Below are 19,698 nucleotides of genomic sequence, written 5' to 3'. Positions count from 1 at the left end.
GTGAGCTCCGCAGCGCTAGCCTGTTGCCGGTTCCCTTCCCAACTGCTCCTCAGCCGTCCTACAGGGAGTAGGAACACCCGCCAAGCCTCTACTGCAGCGCCGGGCTTACGTAGGGAGTCAAGCCCCGCCCCGCCGCCGCAGTTTTGAGGCCTCGGCTTAGGAAGAGGAGCTGGCTTGGGAGGCCCTTCCATGGTCGCACTGTCTCTGACCCGGTGGTTTCCAGTGACAGGGCGTGGAAGTGGCTTGTCCCTTTTGGGGAGGGTGGTTCTGGGGGACCAGGAGAGAGACTTTTTTCTCCTCGAGCGCGGACCTGCTTTTGAATATTGCCGCCGGCGCAGTCAGTCGGCCAGCGGACGTAGCTGTTGGTTACGAGAGCAGGTGCGCTTTGAGGAGGGGCGGTGGTGGGAGGGTGTGGCGGGTGTGTTGAGTTAACGCACTGGTGAGGCTCGAAACCTGTGCGCCCCCGCTGCAGTGGACACCCCATGTTAGAAACCCTTGCCTGGCTAACGGCTCAGAAATATCCAAGTCCGTCTACTTAACCCGCCCACTCTCTCTAAATTAGCTTAGGCTGCTCCTCTTCCGAAAGGCCTGAGCTTGTCAAACCAGCTACCATGAGACCCGGCAAAGATCAGAAGTTTAACTACTACTAATTGTAGTAATCATTCCTGGAAGGGAAACTTTCTGTGCCGCTTTTGAATGATTTGTTATTTTTATCGTGTTACCGTGTTAGAATGTGGGCTTACTGTTTTTGTTAATATTTATCCCCAGCCCCTTTCAGTGTACATCTCTGTATTCTGACCCTGGCTTGTTTCACGGTGCCCGATGATTCAGTTCTTGTCTCTGGCGTATTTATAAAGCGGCCGTGACCCTTCCTATGGTTTACAATTCTTAGATCTTCTACGTGGAGTGATTCTTCTGCATCTTCCTCTGCCCATTCTTCTTGCTATAACATGAGCTCCATCCTTTCCGAATTTCATCTGGAACATGAGGGGCCCTGGACCAACAATCCTGAATTAGCCGCGTCTATGTTGGAAAGTATCTCCCCTCTAAGAAGCGATGCTTTCTGAATTCAGAACACAAAAATAGTATGAATATTTCTCCTTTCCTCTGATGCTGCCTGGCTGCAGTTTCTAAATATTTTCCTCAGAATATGATTGTATGTTTCCAAAATATGGTCTATTTTGTCATTTGGTAGAAGTGCACTTTATATTTGGTGTGTGTTACCACCTGTGCCATCTTAGTTCATATTTAAACTCATACCACACTTCCTTTCTCTTTCTCTTCCCCAAAAGGCAGAGAAGGTCCAAAGAGAATTCTTACAAGTCTAGTTATTGCATTCTTCCAGATATGAAATAGTAAACACCCTGGTGATACCAGAAATCCATGCTTTCAGTCTCCAAGTACTATCCTTTTGTAGTTTTTCTTCCTATGAGATTTTTGTCTGATTAAGATCTTTGAGTCTGGCATTCCAGACTCTATAGTGTCTCTGACTAGTCTAATTGTTTCAGTATGGTCTTTTATAACTTCTATAAATTTCTTGTCTTGCAGGACAGCTGATAATCTGTGATCTACAGTTTGAATGTAATGAGTAATAAATAGTATTTTTAGGAACCTTAGTTTTTAGTACTTTTAGCATCACTGATGCTAAATAACAGTGGAAAATAGTTTCAACTATAAATATCTCTTTTTTAAGTAAAGAAATTGGTACAAAATTTCATGGAGAACAGGTTTCAGAGAGGTTTTCTAAATACCGCAGTATTTGTGAACTAGTCATCTTGTTACACTTCTAGGCTTTTCATCTTTGTTTAATCCTTTTATGAATGGATATGGTTTAAATTTTCATGAAGTTTTTTTTTTCCCAGTTACCCATGATGTGATTTTTATATCTTTATAAAGAATATTTGAACTACAAAAGTTCATTTTGTTAGAAAAAGAAGGGATCAAGTGTATGAGTTACCACCCACTAGGGAATGTGGCATTTTTGGAATCCTTGATATTATGAGTTTCAAAATAACAGTTATTCTTTATTTAGAAAATCCTTCAAATGTTTTTTGAAAGCACATTGTTATCCTGCTTGAAAGGACTGAGTTATAGGGGCACAATAGTATGAGAGCGGCCAGTTCTTTAAGTCTTGACCAGAGATTTATCTTTCGCTAAATTGTATGCCAGTGGTTTACAAATTAAGTTCCTGTTCAATACTGCTGTTTCATGATCTACAGGGAAGTATTTTGCTCATATCAAATAATGAATACTTCTCAATTCATGTAAACATTAATAATAAATTTTCTATTTTTTCTTCCCTGTGTTTTTTTAACATCAGCCTCTCTCCCAACTAGTAGATGACTGAACAAGTTAACAAAAGTCAAAAAATTACTAAGTGAATAATAAAAAACCCCAAACTGTCAACAGTATTTACTGTATCCGTTGGTAAACATTTATTGTGTGCTTACGTATCTGCCAGGAAAGAGAACGCAGCTGCTACCCTCAAGAAGCTCACAGAGGGGGATGGTCAAGTGACCTAACTGATGATGTGTGCTGTGATAGAAGAATGTGCCGAGTCACCAAAGAGGGACATTGAAAAACCTGTGGGGGGTGACTAGAGGGTGGCCTCAGCAGATTGTTTTGTGAACATGCATGCACCCTTGATTGTGATTTATTGCATCTAGATTGCAGAGCCATATTTTTATTCTCAGATGGACTCATATTTATCTTCTTATGGTATTCAAAATGAACTGTGAGTCAGGGGCCTTCTCCACTGAAACAAGTTGAGAGACACTGTTCCATGCTCTTTCAGTAGTCTAGATAGTTTTCTCTTTTAATCTGAGGAGTTAATAATCAGGCTTCCTGATACCAAGTTCAGTTACAAGATGAGTTAATATGCTGCTTCAAATTATAAATTTTCTTCAAAGTTAGGACACCAATTCAAAACAATATAGAAACAAAATGGACCATTTTCTTTTTTGGGGGGATAATATTTTATAGCTATTACAAAATATTGGCTGTGTTCCCTGTGTTGTACAGTATATCCTCATAGCTTATCTATTTTATACACAATAGTTTGTATATTTAATCCTCTATCCCTATCTTGCCCCTCCCTCTTTCCCTCTCCCCACTGGTAACCACCAGTTTGGTCTCTATGAGTCTGTTGTTTTATATTTACTAGTTTTATTTTTTTAGATTCTACATATACGTGACACCATATAGTATTTGTCTTTCTCTGACTTATTTCACTAAGCATAATACCCTCCAAGTCTATCCATGTTGCTGCAAATGGCAAGATTTCATTCTTTTTCATGGCTGAGTAGGTTCCATTGTATATCTATATACCACTTCTTTATTCATTTTCTGTTAATGGACACTTAAGTTGCTTTCATATCTTGGCAGTTGTAAGTAATGCTGCCACGAGCATAGGGGTGTATGCACCTTTCCAAATTAGCATTTTCTTTTTGGGGGGAATATATACCCAGGAGTATTTTTTTTTTTTTTTTGCTAAATATATTAGCAGATGTTTATTAATCAAGGTCATAAGTCTATGATTTATATATGCATGTATTTGTATGGAATAATTTTAATGAATTAAACTTTTATGAGTAAATATATGTGATTGTTAATGTGCCAAGAAGGAAATGGCAACCCACTCCAGTATTCTTGCCTGGAGAATTCTGTGGACAGAGGAGCCTGGTGGGCTGCTGTCCATGGGGTCGTGCAGAGTCGGACATGACTGAAGCAACTTAGCATGCATGCATGCACTGGAGAAGGAAATGGCAACCCACTCCAGTATTCTTCCCTGGAGAATCCCAGGGACAGAGGAGCCTGGTAGGCTGCTGTCTAAGGGGTTGCACAGGGTCGGACAGGACTGAAGCGACCTAGCAGCTCCTAATGTGTCATATCAGAATTTTCTAAATGAAATCATAAAATTTGTTTAGTAAATGTTAACTTGTTTCAAAGTGGTTTTTTTTTAACTTTATAGATTTTTTATTTTGTATTGGGGTATAGCTGATTAGCATGCATGCATGCATTGGAGAAGGCAATGGCAACCCACTCCAGTACTCTTGCCTGGAAAATCCCAGGGACAGAGGAGCCTGGTAGACTGCAGTCCATGGGGTCCTGAAGAGTCGGACACAGCTGAGCGACTTCACTTTCACTATAGCTGATTAACAATGTTGTGGTAGTTTACAGTGAACAGTGAAGGGACTCAGCCATAAATATACATGTATTTTTAGTTTCTTTTATCAGTGCTTTATAGTTCTGAGAGCATATGTTTTTCAGCTCCTTGGTCAGGTTTAAGGTTTTTGTTTTTGCAGGGAGTGGGGCTGCAATTTTAAAACATATTTCTGTGTGCTAATCTTATATCCTGCTACCTTGCTAAGTTTGTTTATCAGAACTAGTGGTTTTTGGTAGAATCTTTAAGGTTTTCTATATATAATATCTGAAATCTGCATATAATGACAATTTTACCTCTTTTTTAAAATTTAATTTTACTTTTAAATTTATTTTTAATTGAAAGATAATTGCTTTACAATTTTGTGTTGGTTTCTTCCATACATCTTCATGAATCAACCATAGGTATACATACGTCCCCCTCCCTCTGGAACCGCCCTCCCACAATTCTACCTGAAAAAAGGCACTATTTTCTAACTCAGTAAACAAGCAACCAGATCTCTTTTATTATTTGTTTGGTGGGCATATTGATTAAATTATCATTAATGTTGTACATGAAATCTTAAGACCATATATTTCAAAAGTTTAATTTTTTGTTAAGAATTGTAGGTATAAAGTAAAGTTTTCAATCTGGTTGATTAGAATATTTTATTGCATTTTTACTAAATCAATATAGAAATGCTAGAGAGAATTAAAGTTTTCACTTTGAGAGTGAAATATTAGGTTAGAGATCATCTCCACTTCTCATTCAAGCAAGAATTTTCTGTAAAACACTAATTAGATGAACTTATTTTTGCTTAAGCACCTCCACCTTTCCAATGAAAGCAGGCACACATGCTTTTAACCCTTCTAGATGATTGTGGATGATAGAAAATTTTTATATTGATCTGAAGTCCACCTAATTTATACTGGCCATTCTGGTCTGTGTAACTGTATAAAATAAATGTTACTTCATCTTCCATGTGAAAGCTCTTCAAGAGTTTGAACAAACCTGTCCTGTTGTTACTGAACCATGATTATCTAAAATAAATTGCTTTGTTTCCTTCTCTAGATCCGTAACATATTGTGTGCTTTCCCAAATATGTTCAGATGATTGTGCTCTTTAAATGTGTGGCTGCTTGGAGGACTTCTCCGCTGGTCCAGTGGCCAAGACTCTGCTGCCAATGCAGGGGGCTTGGGTTCAGTCACTGTTTTGGGGAGCTAGATCCCACATGCCACAGCTGAGAGTCTTCAGGCTGCAACTAAAGATCCCACATGCCACAATGAAAATCAAAGATCCTGAGTGCTGCAGCTAAGATCCGGTGCAGTCAAGTTAATTGATTAACTAGTTAAAACAATAGTTGTAACTTCTTAGAGCTCATTATAAAATTTCAGTGTGTTGAAACTGTTACAGAGCATAGTGGAATTTTAGGCCCTTGCTCTGGACATCTGCTTCTAGCAAGAATTTAGGATTATTTTAGCATCTTATCTGTATTTGACTAGAACCTTCAGACCATTTATATTTTAATTACTTTTAAGCATATGTTACCTATGTGCTTTATGTGCATTTTAAAACATATTTAGGTTAGATCCTGAACAAGTTAGTCATATTTGATATACTTTATTCAATTTCAGAAAATAAATATACACTTTCGGTCTTGATTCTGATATTCTGTGGATATTATTCATTCCAGTTTTAGTCATCCGCAGATTGAGCAGGCGTGCAGTCTTGTCTTTGTCATCAACAAAAATGGTAAACATCCCATCTCTTGGTGGCAGTCTCCCTCTCTGTCTGGGTTTTAGTCACACTTGAGTTTTTTTAATTACCTCAAAGTTACCATACTCCTCCCTGTGTTAGGCACTTTCTGTAGTCTCTGCCTGGACTGTCCTCCCCTTGCCATGCCCCGTCTTCTCTGGGTAACTCTGACTGATGGCAGATCAAATGTTTGCCCAAGGACTTCTCTGACATGACTAGGTCAAGTCCCGATTTTATAGGCTTTAGGCTTTCAATACCCTATACTTGTTTGGCTTAGCACTTGCCATTTTGTGAAAATGAAAGTTGCTCAGTCTGTCTGACTCTTTGCGACCCCATGAACTATACAGTCAGTGAAATTCTCCAGGCCAGGATACTGGAGTGGGAATTCCCTTCTCCAGGGGATCTTCCCAACACAGAGATCGAACCCAGGTCTCCCGCATTGTAGGCAGATTCTTTACCAGCTGAACCACAGGGGAAGCTCAAGAATATTGGAGTGGGTAACCTACCCCTTCTCCAGGGGATCTTCCTGACCCAGGAATCGAACCAGGGTCTCCTGCACTGCAGGCAGATTCTTTACCAACTGAGCTATGAGGGAAGCCCTATCATTTTGTATGTATTTATTATGTGATTGCTATCTCTTCCCCATTGTATCAGATGCTCCATGATGGCAAGAAGCACGTTTCTTGCACTGACTTTTGAAGCCCCAGAACATAGCACAATGCAGGGGGTATGATGCTTATTGAATTTAATTTTTCAAAGGCTGTGTAACAGTGGCTCCCTAGCACTGGTGTACAACCTTTGGCTCCTGATGATGTTTTCACACATTTGGATTAGAACAAGAAAAATAAGGACACTAGTGTTTGTGTATGTAGTGTATGTCAGTGTGAAATTACTGCCTTCTTGGGAAGGACTTTTATTCTAGTAGTATTAATATATCCTTCTATTTCTTAGGTTGTAAGTTCTTAAATTTTTTGTTACATTTTAGGGATTTTTTTTTTGTTTATTGTTGGACACGGTCCTTACTTAGAATAGAAACAAATGTGCAGCACCACGGGGCTTTGAGACTTGACTAGTTTGTGAAATCCAGGAGTCACTAATATTGAATACTCTCAAGATCTCCTCTAGGCTAAAATCTTTGTTTCTCTTTGAATACAGTTGTTATGAATGCACTTGGCTATATTTAAAATATGTAATTTTGCCTTCAGAGATTTTTTTTAGTGCCTTGGATCTTCCTCAACAACTTCCTTTCATTTATCTCTGTAATACATACTTATCATTGCCAAGTAGGCTCAGATTCAAAACAGTAATTGTCGAGTTTTTCTTTTTAGAACAGTTGTACTTTTCCTATATTTAAAGTGACTAAAAGAATAAACCTCAAATATAATATTTTAGATTTGAATACCAAAAGACAAAATTTGCATATTTATGGTTACTGAGAACTCTTACTGTAAATGATTTTATATTTTAAAGTTAGATAGTTAATATTTTAGTTTTAACTTACTTTTTTTATTTAATATTAAGGGAGATTTCCTGACAGAACTTTTGCTATAAATTGTTACTATTTCACCTGCTTTATATGCTATGAGTATTAATTCAGGTGAGGTAAAATGATAGTCTTTAATGGGTAAATAAAATGGAATTTCTTGGAGGAGGGGCAATTAGATTTTTTTTTTATTCTAATGCTTTTTTCTTTTTCCAACTGCAGTTTTTAAAAAACTCTTACTTGATTTGTGACTTTGTTACTTTAACCTCTCTGTGCCTGTTTCCTTAACTATCTTGTTTCTTTGTTTATCATGAGGATTTAAATGACTAAATTTATGAATACATGTAAAGTGCCTAGAAGATTGTAACACAATAGAAGTGGTCAACAAATATTCGTTGATTTTACTGTTATTAGTAATGGTATATATATTGAATCAGATTTCTTTATTCAGTTTTATAACATATCAGGATGCTGCTGCTGCTAAGTCACTTCAGTCATGTCCAACTCTGTGCAACCCCATAGATGGCAGCCCACCAGGCTCCCCCACCCCTGGGATTCTCCAGGCAAGAACACTGGAGTGGGTTGCCATTTCCTTCTCCAATGCATGAAAGTGAAAAGTGAAAGTGAAGTTGCTTAGTCATGTCCTTAGCAACCCCGTGGACTGCAGCCTACCAGGCTCCTCCGTCTATGGGATTTTCCAGGCAAGAGTACCGGAGTAGGTTGTCATTGCCTTCTCCGACATATCAGGATAGATAAATACTAAAAGTTTATATTACTTTCTATTTTAACCAAAGGAAAGAAAACTATCTAGAATAAACATATCCAACTCTTCTCTGGCCATGATACATAGAATCTTTAATGATTTGAATGATTACTAAATAAATTTTTGTGATTAAATTTTAAGTCAATTCAGTAACTTATTGATCTCCATTGATAGCAGGTTATTAGTGATCTAGACTTTTAACTAAAATATCACCTTTATATTTAGAAAACAAATTACATAAATTCTAAGTTTAAAATACCTAGAGGAGTTAAAAAGCCAAAGCACTATCTTTTTTTTCCTAAGCAGAAAATGTAAGGTAGTTCAGTTTGCTGAAAAATCTGTTAAATTTACATATATTTTACAATTAGAATTAAGTTGCACATTTATAAATATAGTAATTCTACAATAAAAATTTTAGCTGATCTATTATATCATGATTATACATCATAGAATATTATAGTGTTTAAGAATATAACCTTGGAAGAAAAGTTATGAGCAACCCAGACAGCATATTAAAAAGTAGAGACGTTACTTTGCCAACAAAGTTTCGTCTAGTCAAGGCTATGGTTTTTTCCAGTAGTCATGTATGGATGTGAGAGTTGGACTATAAAGAAAGCTGAGCGCTGAAGAATTGATGCTTTTGAACTGTGCTGTTGGAGAACACTTTCAAGAGTCCCTTGGACAGCAAGGAAATCTTATCAGTCCATCTTAAAGGAGATCAGTCCTGATGCTGAAGCTGAAACTCCAATACTTTGGCCACCTGATGCAAAGAACTGACTCATTTGAAAAGACCCTGATGCTGGGAAAGATTGAAGGTGGGAGGAGAAGGGGACGACAGAGGATGAAATGGTTGGATGGCATCACCGACTCAATGGACATGAGTTTGGGTAAACTCTGTGAGTTGGTGATGGACAAGGAGGCCCGGCATGCTTCAGTCCATGGGGTCACAAAGAGTTGGACATGACTAAGCAACTAAACTGAACTAAAGAATATAAGCACAAGAATCTAAAAAACATGAGTTTAAAGTTCACTTCAACCATTTACCAACTGTTTAACTTTAGATAAGTCACTCAATTCTATTTCCTCATCTGTCAACTAGGGCTATAATAATGCCCACTTCTTAGGGTTATTGGAAAAAATAGATGAGATAGTATAAGAAAGCTCTTAGTTTGAAGCCTGACATGTGGTGAGCAGTCAGTAAATGTTTTTAGGAAAATTATATGAGGTAAATAATCTTCCCATTAAATATAGTCAATTAAATGCCCATGTGTGTGTAATGGTTGCCAAATAGGCAAAATTTGTAGAAATGCACCCTCCCAATAAGATAAATGAATCCTGTTTTCTTATTTAACTATATGATCTTTAGAAAAATAGAACTGTAAATCTTTATAGTTGTTTAAATTCCACCTTAGGTTCATGCGAGTTTATTGAGATCTCACTTAAAAGTATTCTTATTTTTATTTTCTTGAAGGGATGGGTATATTGCCATTTTTATATTGCACATAAAAGTAACTTTTATGTATATTTGACAGAAACTATGTGAAGCAACACTCTTTGGATTTCATAAGACATCATCTCATCATGGGACAGCAAATTTCGGATCAGACACAGTTGGTTCTTAACAAGTTACCAGAAAAGGTAGCAAAACATGTCACATTGGTTCGAGAAAGTGGCTCCTTAACTTATGAAGAATTTCTTGGAAGAGTAGCAGAACTTAATGATGTGTAAGACTTGCTCTTTTCATTTTATTTTTTCTCCCTTACATATGCTCCAATGTTGTGATTGTCTGAAAAATAACCAGAAGTGTTGATTAGTAAGACTTAATGTTTTCAGCAGCAGTGGGTAGCAGGTATTTATTGAATACCTTAAGACTTTCTATGTGACTGTTTCAAAATATGTCATAGGACTAAAAGAATGGAAAGAACTTAAAATTGAATTTTGATCATGGGCATATAAATTGACCTTTGTTTTAAAGCACTGAAGAAGGTGAATAACAGAAGAGAATATACCAATTAGTCATCTAGAGAAAGATGCCTAGGGTAGTCAAAGGGCACTTCAGGTTTCTGACTATGAGCCAGTTCATCTAGATAATAAATCTGTTTGTCCACTGAACCACTGTTTTGCCAGATACATGCCTGTATGGTAGTAATTTGTTTGTCATCACTGAAGAATAAGATGTTTTGTTTATAAATGTTTTCTATTTAGCTATCATCTTTAAATCTCTGATCATCTTTTAATCTTTGATGGACTTCCCTGATAGCTCAGTTGGTAAAAGAATCCACCTGCAATGCAGGAGACCCTTGTTCAATTCCTGGGTCGGGAAGATCCCCTGGAGAAGGGATAGGCTACCCACTCCAGTTTTCTTGGGCTTCCCTTTGTGGCTCAGCTGGTAAAGAATTCACCTGCAATGTGGGAGACCTGGGTTCAATCCCTGTGTTGGGAAGATCCCCTGGAGAAAGGTAAGGCTACCCACTCCAGTATTCTGGCCTAGAGAATCCCATGAACTGTATAGTCCATGGGGTCACAGAGTCGGACGCAACTGAGCAGCTTTCACTTTCACTTTCTTTAAATCTCTACTTAATTCTTGAATGGATTTCTAAGATGGAATATAAACTTCTCTGCCTCCTTAAAGAGCACACCTAATAGAACTTAGCCTTTTCTTTGTGAATTATTCTTTATTAAATCAATTTTTATACTGACCTGTATAGAAGATATTAAAATACACAGGGTTCTTTGTCCCTGAATGACCCCAGATTGCTACACTTTTAAAAGACTCTGTTTTCGTTTGTGTATTCTCCCTAGTGACAGGAGAGCAGATGTCACTTCTATTAAGTCTTCCTCTAGCAGCGCTCGTATCCGACTCTTTATATATGTATCTTCTGTCTCCCTGAAGGTATAGTTATAACTTATTGGCATTGCCTTTTAAACCTTTTAAAGGTTCTCTCTTTAGTCTATTCAACTTCGCTAACGTTCGCTGAACACAGAGTATGTGCAGGGCACTCTGCTGACAGACTAAAGTTTTAACTGAGGCCTAAAGTGATTACTCAAGTATTGATTTCCCTAAATCAACCAGCTTTCCCTAAATCCAAAGTTCTTCCCACTATCCCACATTACCTCTCCTTACACCTGGAAAAGGCCAAACAAAATCACCCAGAAGTTTGGGACCATTTAGCATATATCAATTTATATTATAGTCACCATTAATAGTTTAGGGTAAAATACATGAATGTACTCCTTAAGTTTTGTTATAGCTATATCAGATAAGAGACATACTTGGCTATCTGGAACACTTAGATAAAAAGAAGGAAGTAAGTCTTTTTATGGACATGGCTGGAGCATCCGTCATTAGCCGGTCATGAAGAATAAAGCATTCTTGACTCTTAAAAGTTATATTAGAACAGCATTTCTTTTAAAAACATTGGATTTCACTCATTAAAAACAAACAAACAAAAAAAAGAACCCTGTATGGATATAGGGATGGATCCTGTATGTAAATGCATAGAAAATGAATTGGAATGATACACATTGGGTCTCAGGTGAGCTGATGGAGAAGTGGGCAGATAAGGGGGATTTTACATTTTACTGTGTGTATTTGTTTATTGTCTGATCTTTTATAATAAAAATGTAGTCATGGTTTTTAAAACTCTAGCATTTTATTTTGTTCTTTTTTTTTTAAGATCATACAAATGGTAGCATTTGAGTCATTACTTTTGAGAACATATTCCTAGGAAATAAAATTGGATTATGAATTTAATAGTATCATAAAAGTGAAATACTTTTTTATAAAGTTTATTGTTTCAACTTTCTAACAAGTAATCAATGACGTTTGCCATCCCCTAAAGTCTTAGAACTTATGTACAAAAAAACCTAGTCTGTCCTTTGAAATTTTGTTTTTTGGTCTAAAGATACTAGATAAAATGTGTCCTGTGAAAGCATCCACAAGCTAAGCTTACTGTGTAATACAGAGATGATGGTATAGTGTGTCTCCCTTTTATTTATTTAGCACAGAATGTTTCTGACTATATTTGCCTCTTAAACCAATTTCCATGGACCAGAGTTGGACATTTCACAAATTCAGTGCTGTCTGAGAATTATATAGTTAAACTTACATAAAAGAAGCATGACTTGATAGCTAGAAAATGGAACTGACAACTGGCAGTACTAGTTTAACTGGCTGATTTTGTTACCTAGGGCTAGTTGCTTGATTTTCAATGGCCTCAATTTATTTAGCTGAAAGTTACTTAGCTCTGAATATGATATCCCCACTGGTATTAAGAGAAAAATGTGAGTAATGACTTAAAAAATAAAAAAGGAGCTGCAATACTTAATTATGTCTTTGAACTGATTTAAATTGACACTTATGCACAATATTGAGTTATCCTAAAAAGTGTTATATTCTTATGTTAGTATTCTCTTTCTTTGTAAATTAGAATGACTCTGCTAGGGGAAGAAAGTAAAGTTCTATGTCTCAAAATCATTTGCTTCATCCAGTTTCAAATTATCTATAAAAATATGTGTTGTTCCTTAAGGAAAGACTCAACCAAGAGCAAGATTTTTTTCACATTTTATATATATCTGAGGCGGTAGTAAAAATTGGGATAAATGAAACCAGCTGAATTTTTTCTTTTAAGTACCTGATTCTTTGTACACATTTTTTCCTAAATGTCTTTATTAGAAATTTAAAGACCATTGAGATATAGATCTGAGAAAAATAGATTTATAAACATTGTTCCACTATGCTGTCCATTTTGGAAATTAAATTGTATGTGTATAGTCAAAACATTTTCTATCCCTGTATTTTAAGAATCTTAACTATTACGATCACTGTTACTGTTACTTGCCTTTCTGTGTTTTCTTCACATTTCCTCCTTTGCCTTAAACTTTCTTGAATCTGGTCTGATAGCTCCATTATTTTATATGACTTTTCATAAAATTAATGAATGTGTTTACCTCTTTTCAGAACTGCTAAAGTGGCTTCTGGCCAGGAAAAACATCTTCTCTTTGAGGTACAGCCTGGCTCTGATTCCTCTGCCTTTTGGAAAGTGGTTGTACGAGTGGTCTGTACCAAGGTAAGAGTGATAGAAACTTCCAGCTCTAAGCTGAAACTATTTTGGTGGTTAGAACTGCAATTACTAGTATAATATGATATAGCAGAAATAAATATTTATAATTTGGTTTTTATTAATATTTATTTGTAAAACTGTGTAAAATAATTTTGATGGCTCTTCCAGGTTAACTAAATTTCACTGGTTATATAATTGTCATATAGCAGAAATTTTTATACTCAAGGAAGGCAGTAGTAAACTCTCATCTTTATCATGTACCTCTCTTTTTGGATTTTAACTGACTGTGGAATCCTAAAGTGACACCCTACATAGCTCTAAGATGACTTTTTAAAAATTAAAGTATCTTATGAGATCATTTCTTTTAAAAAAAAACACTAGGTTTTATTTGTTAAATGATAATTTTAAAATCCATTAGAAAGTGTTGGTTTTTTGGTTTGGTGGGGGGTGTTAAAAGTAGTTTTTAGTTTTACAATGGATTGTGGGTTTGGTTTTTTTTTTTTTTTTTTTTAAGTTATTTTTAGTTAATTAAGGGATTTTCACCATCAGCACACTGTGTCTCTTAATTCACCTTTAAATTTAAGGTAAATGAATATATCAGCTATGTAAAAAACTGTGATGGCAGCAGTCATAGAGTGTCAGGAAGCATTATCCACTAATGGGTAGATTAGAATAGGTGGTTCTTAACCTTCTTGAGGCCAGTGAACTTTTGGTGAAAATGAAGAAATGAATTTTATTAAGCTTTCTCCTATCCCAGCCCCTGCTCTTAAATACAATAAAATCATCCATAGTCCTATAAACAATAAGTTGGGCAATCATGAATGTCCTTAATTCAACTCCTGATCAATCTATAAAGAATTCCTGGGTGAGGAGATTTTTTTTTCTTTTTTATCATGGATCCTGGATGTTACCCAAATAATATGCCACATTTCCCCAATAGGTTTATTGCCTCTACTAAGCTGTAAGTGTAGTAGGATTGATTCTATTTAGTTGATCAAATTTGAAGGTCTAATCTATTTAAGTAATAAAAGAACTTTTAAGAGGATTAGATTAGCAAAGACCAAGATCTTACTTCCACACTTGAATAAATGTGGACTAATTCCACCCTTGACTGAAGTTGAATGGCACCTGTTCAAGTTTACAGTTGCTTTAGAGAAAATATACAGTATCGTTTAATACCATTCAATTGGGTCTACCCACATTGAACATTTGCTTATTGATTTTTTTTAAGTCCAAATTTTAAAAAGCACTATAATAGCTGCGAGAGAGCCATCATTCAAAAATTTTTTACAGTATTCATCAGAAGTAGATAATATGATACTAGTTTGGGTAGCAGTGTAACTTTATATAGTGTATAATATGTTACAAATTGTTGAGGAATTTTAAACAGAAAAGTGATCTGATGAGAGTTGTGCTTTAGAAAGGTTATATTCATAGCATCACAAGTTAGAATTAGGAGAGGAGTCTGAAGGTGCAGAGACTAATCACAGAATCTAAAGCAATCTAGGTGAGAAGAAAGAGAATACATGCTGAAATAACAGAATGTATTATCTCTGCACCTTCAGAAATAACAGAATACATGCTGAAATAACTTGATCGACAGTCACATTTTATTGTTTATAGTTTGACTCCTGGTCTCAAAAATTGTATACCAACCACATATTTTTCCATTTTGTGTTTGTTTTGGGGATTATATTTATATTAAATTCATTAGAGGTTTTTTTACAGTGCTGTAAATATGCATACTCCCCAAAAGAACTTTGGGAATCTGCAACCTTTGACTTTGCAAAGAAATAAGGTAAAGAAAGAACTGGGCAAAATGTGCAAAATCCATTCAAATTAAGTATCTTCCATATTCCCATTGTCTGTGAGTTTACACTGTACATAATCTTTCAGGACTATTTATTTGCAAGTCTACTTCATAGGATACATGGGTAAATTTATAAAAACTAGTGACAAAGGTCATTTCTGAAATAATATACTTTCTTTCTCCTTTTCTTGCTCTCTCTTCCGCAGTAACCATCCAGCTGATCTTTTCGGTTTTACCTCTACTATATTTCACTTGAGTTTATTTGTAAGACAGAGTTCATACTCTCAAGGAGACTGTAACTAATACTTAGGCCCCTCTTTCTTCTCATCTAGATTACTTTAGATTCTGTGATTAGTCTCTGCACCTTCAGACTCCTCTCCTAATTCTAATTTGTGATGCTATGAGAATAGCCTTCCTAAAGCACGACTCTCATCAGATCACTTTTCTGTCTAAAGTTCCTCAACAATTCTTCCTTGGCTTCAATTTAGTCCCAACTCAGGCTTCCCTGGTGATCCAGTGGTTAAGAATCTGCCTGCCAAAGCAGGGGACACAGGTTTGATCCCTGATTCCAGAAGATCCCACATGCCTCGGAGCAACTAAGCCTGTGCACCACAACTCCTGAGCCAGTGCTCTGGAGCCCTACAGCTGCAACTACTGAGCCCTTGTAGCACAGCTGCTGAAGTCTGTGTGTCCTGGAGCTAGTGCTCTGCAACAGGAGAAACCACCACAAAAAGAAGCCTGTGCACCACAACAAATAGTAGCCCCCACTCGCTGCAACTAGAGAAAGCTCGTGCATAGCAGTGAAGACCCAGTGATTTAAATAAATGTTAAAAAAAAAAATTCCAACTCATTAACCTGGCATTTGAGGCCTTCTGCAATATGGCTCCAAACTGTCTTTTCTGTTTCATCATTGTCCCCTTTTGCAGTCTACAGTCTCACCAGGCTTAACTAATTTAAGGCTGTATAGCTGCAACTTTCCCATCTCAATGCCTCTGCTAATTGAGCTCCCTCATCTAGAATGTTCATTCCTCTGTCATTTAAATTGCCATCAGCTACAAATCACAGAAAACCCCTCTTCCACCAGTTTAAACAAACAAAAAAAAAAATCTAAATAATGTTTAAATGGAATACTTTGTGGAAATATTAGAAAAGTAATGAATTAAAATTATGGACTAAGGTGGCTGTTTAGAAGCTTCATGAATTATATTATTTTCATCTGTCTTATTACTTAGACCAAAACCTTTGAGTCATCTTGACTTCTCTTTTTGTCTTATACCCACCCCACAGTCAGTGCATAATTGAATCCTGTTAGGTTGCTCTTCAAAATATATTCAGAATGTGACCAACTCTTAACCATTGTTACTACTATTACCTTATTCCTCGCAACCATCATTTCTCACTGGGATTATTCCAGGTGCCTTCTAACTCATCTCCTTGCTTCTCTGCCCTTGTCCCCATTCTATCTAGTCTTAGATCAACAACCAGTCTATTCCACTCATAATCTGAAGTGAAATTAGATCTTAATTTTCCTTGGCTCAAAACCCTCCAGTGACTTGCCATGTACTTGAGATAAGAGCCAAAATCATTACTGTGATCAGCAAAGTCCTATACATTTGGCCCCACCTCACTCCCTAACCTCATCTTCTACCATTCTTCCCTCTCTCATTTTGTTCCAGTTGCCCTGGGCTCCTTGCTGGACCCTGTGCTTCTTGCCAGTTTCACTTCTTCTTTTTTTTTTTTTTTTCAGTTAATTAATTTTTTTAATGAAGGATAATTGCCTTACAGAATTTTGTTTTCTGTGAAACCTCAACATTAATCAGCCATAGGTATACATATATCCCCTCCCTTTTGAACTTCTCTCCCATCTCCCTCTCCATCCCACCCCTCTAGGTTGATACAGAGCCCCTATTTGAGCTTCTTAGCCATACAGCAAATTCCCATTGGCTATCTATTTTACATATGATAATGGAAGTTTCCATGTTACTCTTTCCATACATCTCACCCTCTCCCCATGTCCACAAGTCTGTTCTCTATATTTGTTTCTTCTTTGCTGCCCTCTAAGTAAATTCTTCAATACCATTTTTCTAGATTCCATATATATGCATTAGAACACGATATTTCTTTCTTTCTGACTTACTTCACTCTGTATAATAGATTATAGGTTCATCCACCTCATTAGAACTAACTCAAAGGCATTACTTTTTATGGCTGAGTAATATTTCATTGTGTATACATACCACAACTTCTTTATCCATTCATCTGTTGATGGACATCTAGGTGGCTTCCATGTTCTAGCTATTGTAAATAGTGTTGCAGTGAACCATGGGATACATGTGTCTTTTTCCATTTTGGTTTCCTCAGGGTATATGCCTGGGAGTAAGATTGCTGAGTCATATGGTGGTTTTATTTCTAGTTTTTTAAGGAATCTCCATACCATCTTCCATAATGGCTGTATCAATTTACATTCCCACAAACAGTGCAAGAGCATTCCCTTTTCTCCACACCGTCTCCAGCATTTGCTGTTTGTAGACTCTTTGATGATGGCCTTTCTGACTGGTGTGAGGTGATATCTCATTGTAGTTTTGATTTGCATTTCTCTAATAATGAGCGATGCTGAGCATCTTTTCATGTGTTTGTTAGCACACGTATGTATGTTCTTTGGAGAAATGTCTGTTTAGGTCTTTTTCCCACTTTTTGATCGAGTTGTTTGTTTTTCTGGTATTGAGTTATATGAGCTGCTTATATATTTTGGAAATTATTCCTTTATCAGTTGTTTCATTTGCTATTATTTTCTCCCATTCTGAGGGTTGTTTTTTTCACCTTGATTATAGTTTTCTTTGCTGTGCAAAAGCTTTTACGTTTAATCAGGTCCCACTTGTTTACTTTTTTTAATTTCCATTACTCCAGGAGGTGGGTCATAGAGGATCTTGCTTTGATTTATGTCATTAAGTGTTCTGCCCGTGTTTTCCTCTGTTTTCCTCAAAGAGTTTTTTAGTTTCTGGTCTTACAGTTAGGTCTTTAATCCATTTTGAGTTCATATTTGTTTATGGTGTTAGGAAGTCTTCTAATTTCATTCTTTTACATGTAGCTTTCCAGTTTTCCCAGCATCATTTATTGAAGAGGCTGTCTTTGCCTCATTGTATATTCTTGCCTCCTTTGTCAGAAATAAGGTACCCATAGGCGCATGGGTTTATTTCTTGGCTTTCTATCTTGTTCCATTGGTCTGTATTTCTTTTTTGTGCCAGTACCATACTGTCTTGAACAAGACAAGGGTGTCCACTTTCACCACTATTATTCAACATAGTTCTGGAAGTCCTAGCTACAGCTATCAGAGAAGAAAAAGAAATAAAAGGAACCCAGATCAGAAAAGAAGTAAAGCTCTCACTGTTTGCAGATGATCTGATACTCTGTACATAGAAAACTCTACAGATAGTATCAGAAAACTACTAGAGCTAATCAGTGAATTTAAATTTAGCAAAGCTGCAGGATACAAAATCAATACACAGAAATCACTTGCATTTCTATATACTAACAGTGAAAAATCAGAAAGAGAAATTAAGGAATCAATCCCGTTCACCATTGTAACAAAAGAAATATCTAGGAATAAACTTACCTAAGGAAACAAAAGAACTGTACACAGAAAATTATAAGACACTAATGAAAGAAATCAAAGATGACATAAACAGGTGAAGAGATATTCCATGTTCCTGGGTAGGAAGAATCAATATTGTGAAAATGACTATACTACCAAATGCAGTCTACAGATTCAGTGTGATCCCTATCAAATTACTAATGACATTTTTCACAGAACTAGAACAAAAAATTTCACAATTCATATGGAAACACAAAAGACCCCAAATAGCCAAAGCAGTCTTGAGAAAGAAGAATGGAGCTGGAGGAATCAACCCTCCTGACTTCAGACTATACCACAAAGCTACAGTCATCAAGACAGTATGGTCCTGGCCAGGTTCACTTCTGCCATTGCACTTCCTGTTCTCTTAGCCTGTTCTCTTCCCCACATACCCACATGACTCATTCTTGGACCGCTTTAGTTCCTAAATGGCACTGCTGTGAGGCCTTCCCTGCAGCCTTTCAGCATTTTCTCTCCTGTTTAATATTCTTCATAACACTTATTTCCATTCTATCTATATTTTGTCTCTCCAACCTATAGAGTAATCTTCATGAGGGCAGGGATTTTTATCTGGTTTTTATACACTGTGTCACTAGTGCTAGAGCAGCAGTACCTATATAGTGCCTATAACATCCACATAATGGGTACTTGGTAAATATTTGTTGTGTAAATCCTATGATTATAATAATTATAGTTTGTAGTGAATATAACAAAAAAGTAGACTCATGGTTGTAAAGAAGAAACTGTTGGCTGCCAGTGGGGAAAGGAAAAGAGGAGGGGCTGTATAAGGTTAGGGGATTAAGAAGACTAACTATAAGGTGCAAAATAAGCTACGAGGAGGATATATTGTACAATACAGGGAATATAGATAATATTTTATAATAGCTCTAAATGAAGTATAACCTTTAAAAATTATGAATCACTATATTGTATACCTATAATTATACATCAGCTATACTTCAAGTAGTTTAAAAATTGCAGTTTGATAAACTTTGCTATTAAATACTAAATTTATGTGAATTATTCCCTGATTTCTTCTGAACTATGCATTT

General features: G+C 36.4%; 1 protein-coding gene across 2 annotated transcripts in view; it reads left to right on the top strand.

Annotated features, from left to right (window-relative positions):
* The window catches only part of RNF141 (ring finger protein 141), a 36,174-nt gene that overhangs the window by 108 nt on the left and 16,368 nt on the right, over positions 1 to 19,698 (top strand). Inside the window, exons 1-3 of one of the 2 annotated variants that reach the window (XM_020911113.2) lie at positions 7 to 378; positions 9,675 to 9,866; positions 13,103 to 13,211. In XM_020911113.2, coding sequence (XP_020766772.1) covers positions 9,724 to 9,866; positions 13,103 to 13,211 — 252 coding nt within the window. In that variant the 5' untranslated portion in view covers positions 7 to 378; positions 9,675 to 9,723. Of the gene's footprint in view, positions 1 to 6; positions 379 to 9,674; positions 9,867 to 13,102; positions 13,212 to 19,698 lie in introns of those variants that run through there. The other variant, XM_020911112.2, reaches the window with a different exon arrangement.

Source organism: Odocoileus virginianus, chromosome 10 (genome assembly GCF_023699985.2).
Source record: "Odocoileus virginianus isolate 20LAN1187 ecotype Illinois chromosome 10, Ovbor_1.2, whole genome shotgun sequence".
In the NCBI taxonomy this organism is placed as follows: Eukaryota; Metazoa; Chordata; class Mammalia; order Artiodactyla; family Cervidae; genus Odocoileus; species Odocoileus virginianus.
Note: the sequence above shows the minus strand (reverse complement) of the source record. Positions and strands in the feature narration are given on the sequence as shown.